This window comes from Medicago sativa, chromosome 6 (assembly GCF_051527215.1).
Source record: "Medicago sativa cultivar Bolivia chromosome 6, Bolivia_mono, whole genome shotgun sequence".
NCBI classification, from domain to species: domain Eukaryota; kingdom Viridiplantae; phylum Streptophyta; class Magnoliopsida; order Fabales; family Fabaceae; genus Medicago; species Medicago sativa.
The window spans coordinates 89,806,926-89,813,114 of record NC_140754.1 but is presented as its reverse complement, the minus strand read 5'-3'; the positions used below and the strand labels follow the sequence as shown (position 1 = coordinate 89,813,114).

At 32.4% G+C, this 6,189-nt stretch overlaps 1 protein-coding gene across 3 annotated transcripts; it reads right to left on the bottom strand.

The window, feature by feature from the left end:
- Positions 1–241: 241 nt before the first annotated feature.
- On the bottom strand, positions 242–5,290 carry LOC146918074 (calcium-transporting ATPase 5, plasma membrane-type-like). Of its 3 annotated transcripts, none has more exons than XM_085719743.1 (8): positions 4,986–5,290; positions 4,036–4,092; positions 3,733–3,866; positions 3,585–3,640; positions 3,430–3,472; positions 3,258–3,341; positions 2,045–2,118; positions 242–485 (listed from the first exon to the last, which is right to left on the bottom strand). In XM_085719743.1, the coding sequence occupies exons 5-8, from the start codon at positions 3,457–3,459 to the stop codon at positions 422–424; spliced, it is 252 nt and encodes an 83-aa protein (XP_085575869.1). In that variant the 5' UTR covers positions 3,460–3,472; positions 3,585–3,640; positions 3,733–3,866; positions 4,036–4,092; positions 4,986–5,290; the 3' UTR covers positions 242–421. The 3 variants fall into 3 exon arrangements, with proteins under 3 accessions (XP_085575869.1, XP_085575868.1, XP_085575867.1); XM_085719742.1 differs by having other exon boundaries at positions 3,585–3,650; positions 3,733–3,841; XM_085719741.1 differs by having other exon boundaries at positions 3,733–3,841.
- Between the last annotated feature and the right edge of the window lie 899 nt (positions 5,291–6,189).

Here is a 6,189-nt window from a genome sequence, read left to right as displayed (position 1 = left end):
AACAGCCGCTACAACAGCCGCAATGGGTATTGCGACAGTTCAAAACAGTCGCAAAGTACTTTTTTTTTGTTTGAAAGGGGTGTTGCGACAGTTTATAACAGTCGCAATTGTTGAAAACTATATAAAAAACAGACACATTGCGACCCTTTTGAACTGTCGCAATTTGTGGAATATATTTTAAAAAAATAATAATAAATTATAAAATATGAATTCTTAATAAAAAAAAATATGAACTAATCCATAAACTAAAATTTGAATTTTACATTCATATAAAATTATAGGTGGCATCAAACACTCAGGACATGACTTCCAGATCAATACAAATTTTATGATTGACAGTTTCAACTAAAATGATGTTTATAAACATCGTATAATATGTATAAAAAAGAACAAACTAAAATAATTCTAATTCTAAATGATTCTAAAGGTAGTAAGATGGAGACCAATAAATTTCCCTTCCGTTTGTATCCTCCACATGTCCATGCCTGAAAGACAGAAACATAAAATAAGAACAAATATAGCTTAAACCTTCAACATTTCAATACTTGCATACATGGTATCCTATAGAATACTTGCATATATGGTATCCGATAGAATTCCTAAAGAAGTTTAAAATGAAAAGCCCACGCAATAAAAAACAAACAAGTTGATGACACCATGAAGGGTAAACATAACACTTTTAAATCCAAATAATCTTGGCATACCATAGCATTTTGCAGACACACAAACATAACATAGCAAATTTTGTGAGTTTTTACCAAATTTGATTTACATAGTTTATAGCAGAAATGAAATGAACAGGCGATGGAGCTTAGTGCTTAACAGTTAAATGACAAGATATTTGATTTCAGAGAATTTTTTTTTTTTAAACAGCAAATATTATTAAAGGCACCTAAACCCTCAAGGAGAGGATAATGTAGCCGAAAAAAGCAATACAATGTCCCAGTGTATACGCAATACAGGACAACCCAAGCAAAAACATTCCCAAAAACAACAGGCAAACATCATAGCACTAGAAAACGAACTGCATCATCCACACCATGTTGCCAGCCCCCTAAACAACATGACAGCAAACTGCAGACACCACAGATATATGCAGCAGGTGCTGCTGCCCACCTGAAACAGCTATAGGCCGAAAAACAAAACCACCAACAGCCACACACCACAACAACACTCCCCTTCCCAAAAATCTCCCCTACAACAATATCCTTTCGGAGATTAAAAGGATGAGTAAGCTAAAATAAGGGAACTTACAGTTTTTTCCTTTGCCGTTTCATTGACAAATGACTGTTGGAGCTTTTATGAGAAACTGAATACATATCTCCCGTACTATATTTTCATCCATCTCTTATTTCCTACAAGCAAGAATATATAATAACTACTTGTGAAATTACATATATAATCAATAATAAATTGAGTGAACCCATTATCGAAGCATATATATGTTTTATGTGTAATTTCTGATCTAGTGTCAAGGACCAAATATTGCTACAGTTATCATGACTAAACATATGTTTAAACCAAGTATAAATCACTATAATGGAAAAATATGAATGTGAAAAAGAATGAGACATAATGGCATTTGTATATGCTTTCACTTTTCCAGCTACTAAATCAACCAATTCAGTACCATTAACAATTAGCATGTAAAACCTTTAATTACTAGACCAGGGTCGTGCTCCTTAGCTCAAGACTTTTCCAGATATTCATGAACAGCCTAATTAAGCCAATCTTACCTTCTGACAGATGCATTTAGCTCTTTCTTTGACAAGTTAATTGTTATCATTGAAGAGGTGGCCCTTTTCATATATATATATATATATATATATATTTCTAACTCCTAAATGTGTCTACCCTAGTGATCTTCAACTTCTTGACACTAGATCAGAACATCCTACACATTTTAAAGTGAAAAATACATTGACAGTGAATGAATTCTAAAATACATTGACAGTGAATGAATTCTAATATAGAAAAGTACCTCAAAGAAAAAAGGTAGAGGGCAATACATGGAGGAAAATGAAAAGACGGCTAGATTTCTTACCCGATTAATTGCTCTATAGCTTTCTTGTCAAATTTATCAATCACATAAGCAAGTCTTTTGTGAACATTGTATGCCTAAGAAATTTGAGAAACAAAAATGGTTATTTTATGGACAAGATAAGCAAAACAAGCGAGTTGAAAAGCTAACATAGTGCCTAAACAGCTAAAAACAAAGGTGCCACACATGCTAACTACATAATCTAGGCATAAAAAATTCAGATTTTAGCTGGTAACAAAGGCCAATGACTGCATATAATATAACTACATATTCAAGTATTTGATGTGCCCATCAGCCTACGTCAATCACAACACAAAGCACCAAAACTCCTTCCGCTTTGACAGGTAAAAAACCCCAAAATGACACCAATCAAACCCAAAAAAGGCAGCATGTAGAAATCCGGCGAGTACACTTTGCACACTCACATGTGTATGCCTGTCCATGTACATACAGATGATTATTAGACCGATACAAGTAACATAAAACAATTTAGATTCGGGTAATTACTCTACAGCCAATCATTTTTAATCCTCTTTAGCATTGATCAACATGAAATCCCTCATTGATGCTCTTTGGCAACATTGATCAACTTCTCCTATAGTTTTTTCCTATTAATTTGAAATCAAAGACTGGTGACAACAATATCATTGGCTGCTACTGAAATAAGAAAAGCTAAAACATGGATTGAAAACAAAATTTAAATAAATCAAGAAATAAAAATCATGTTTTCATCAAGTTAATGTAAAGATTGAAAAGTAGGTAGGTGTATCAATCAATAAGCAGAGTTATAATAAGCATATTTATATTCTGTCATAAGAGTAACTCAATCACATAAGGACAAAGAGATAAATGGACCACATGTAAGCTGAAAATTCTAGAGAGAAGAGTTTATCAATCTATAATGAATCTGTTGAAAATATATTCTGATATATGTACTTATTGTATAGGCATATCATATCAAGTGAATAGGGATAGAATCGCCTATATTTATATTTGTAATTTTTGCTTTGAGCCTATAAAAAAAAAAGACTTCGCAGTGTAGTTCAGACACAGGGTTTAACCATATGTCTGTCTCATTTTCACTCTATTTCAACAAAATCCAATACCAATGTGAGCTGCATCAATTAAATAACTCAAAGCATTTGTTCACAAGAAAAAATCTAAATTATGGTATGAGTCCTCTTGGACTATCCAATCCTCCAATCACAGAACCCACCTGGTTTAAGGTCAAAGTTCCAGTTTTATCACTGCAAATTGTCGTATCAGAGCCCATGGTTTCGCAAGCTGATAGCCTTCGCACCTGTATCATTGTTAGGAAATGTTTTAACGCTAAATATCGCAGATTGTTACAAAAATTACAAGAGTATTGGAGAAAATAAGATACTTACCAAAGCTTTGTCTGCCATCATCTTCTGCATCGAGTATGCCAGGCTGTCATTAAAGTTGATGAGATTGTAAATTACAGAGATTAGAATAAACGTCAGCCAGGTTAGTTTTTGGCTACATCTTGCATTAACGAAATAAACTAGCAACATGTACTCACGTTAAGGTAACTGCTAAAGGTAAACCTTCTGGCACTGCGACAACCACAATTGTTACCTGCACGACTCTATTTAGTTGAGAAAAACTATTACAAAAAATTAAAGAAGAAAAAAATAATGTATTTAACATTAGTTATAAATCACACTTACAACAATGGTAAAAATTGCGATGAACCCTTCTACAACTTTGTCGATCTTAGTCACCTTATAAACAAATTGCACTTTCCCATCTGAACCCGTTGTATGGCCAGAAAAGTATCTAACATTCCAAAATCATTACACAGCTGATCAAAGTTGTCATCGAGGAATACAAATCACTAAAAAGCCATACTCAAAAATGGCAATTCACAGAATATAATGTACAAACATTGTTTAAACAGCCTTATAACCAATCACATGAAACATGTACACGGAAACGAACACATAAAACTACTATCAACTTTGTAAACTTACATCAGGAACCTCCTCCTTCACATCAATCTGTGCTTCATCTGCCATGGTTACTGAAACCTAAGCAAAACAAAACTAGAAAATCAGAGTACTGATATAATATTTGGCGAAGCTGTGGAATTTTGGATAAAAGGAGAGCGGAAAATAATAACAACTTTGAAGATTATTGATAATATGCCGTGACTTGATACAAAAGACTAAACAGTAGTCCTGAATAGAGAACCAAAAGCAAAAGCATAGAAAGAATGAAGAACATTGGCACAAATAGTAATAAACTAAGGGCCTGTTTGGATTGGCTTATTTGAACTTCTCTATTCGCATAAGCACTTGTCAGACTGTTTATGAGAACTTATGAATACCGCTTATGACCATGTTCATAAATTGTTTTCAGCTTATTTTCAAAAACTCTCCAATATAGCTTATGAAATGCGAAAAAACATAACTTACACGAAAAAATAATTTAACTTTATTTATCTTTTGTCATAGAAATAGCATATACGTAACATAAGCACTTATCATTGAACGAGTTTATACTATAAGCTGCAAATTAAGCTTTTTATCCAAACAGAGCCTAAAACAATAATCAAAATCAACTAAATGCCGTAAATAATAAAAAAATAATTAAAAAAAATCCCTTATAGCCAAACATTGAGATTCTTAGAAAGAAAAATGCTCTTAATCGACAACCCAATAACAATTAAGAAAAAAAAACTAGTTTTACAAATTTATAAACCCTAAAAAAACCCAATTGATTAATTAGCGAAAACAAATCAAGATATAAACTTTATAAGCTTAAAAATCATGGGGTTGACGAAAACACATAATCAGAAATTAGAACAATAAAAATCGATAAAAATTACACGAAAAACAAATCAAATTGGGTAATAAAAAAGGGGAAATTAAAGAGCAAATAAAAAATCGATTTTAGGGATTGAAAGGAAAATGAGACATACGAGTTAACCGATCGAAGGAGAGAGCGGAGCGAGAGAAATCTGGTGTTTGCTGCTGTTATCTATCACCGTGTCTGATGATGATATTGGAACGGAATCAAAAACCCTTTTCCAAAACGGTGCGTTTCGCTTCTTATGAATCTGGCAACAAAGGGGAACAGACCTATGGGGATTAGGTTTTAGAGATAAAACTGATGGGGTTTTTTGTGGGGATGAAAGATTAAAAGAATTGATTGGGTTTTTTTGGGATGTAGGCGGCAAGTGAAAAGTGGGGGAATGAAATTTTCACCAAAAAAAAGTGTGGGAATGAAAATGTGTCAATTTTCTTTTCTTTTTCTTTTAATTTTATTTGTTACCTGCGGCTGTTTGGTAAGGGTCGCAATATTTCACAAACCTGCGGCGGTTGGGATTAAGGGTCGCAGAAACTGTCGCAAATGTATACTTTGAGGCAGTTTTAAGGTAAGGGTCGCAAATGAAGTGTCACAAAATGCAGATTTTCTTGTAGTGAATGAAATTATATCTAAATAAAATTGTCTAAGAATTAATGTTGTGTACTTATCGAATTTATTTATTCAATACGCCATTTTTATTTGAATTAATGTTGTGTACTTATTATAATTTACTTATTCGATACGCAATATTTATTCGAATTCACGCTATCGCAATTTTTATTCTAATTTCCTTTATTTGAATTTATTAATTCAATACAATTTATTAATTCAATACGCAATCGTAAAATAAATATAAAAAAATAAAATAAAATAAAACAATGAACAAAAATAAAGAAACAAAAATAATAAATATAAAATATCATTTTATTAATATAATTCTTATTACATTTACAATGGGGTAAAACTAAAACTGCGAAAAAATAAAAACCACCAGAAAACTATCTTCCTGATGTAAAATTAAAATAAACCACAAGAAAACCAACCTTCCTGGGGTAAAACTAAATCTGCACATTTAGTTTTACCCAATGTGGTTTTTTGCCCAAGAAAGCTGCTCACTACTTATATTTTCCCCAGCATACCCACTACTTATCATTCTTTATCTTTTTACACCAAAATAAAGAAGGAAAAAAAGAAGGAAAGGAAGAAGATTCATAGAGGGAGAGAGTGAGAATGAGAGATGGTGTGAGGAAATGGGGAAGTTTAGGAGTGTATTTATAGGGGGAGATTGTAACATAGGTTATATCTACCATAAATAG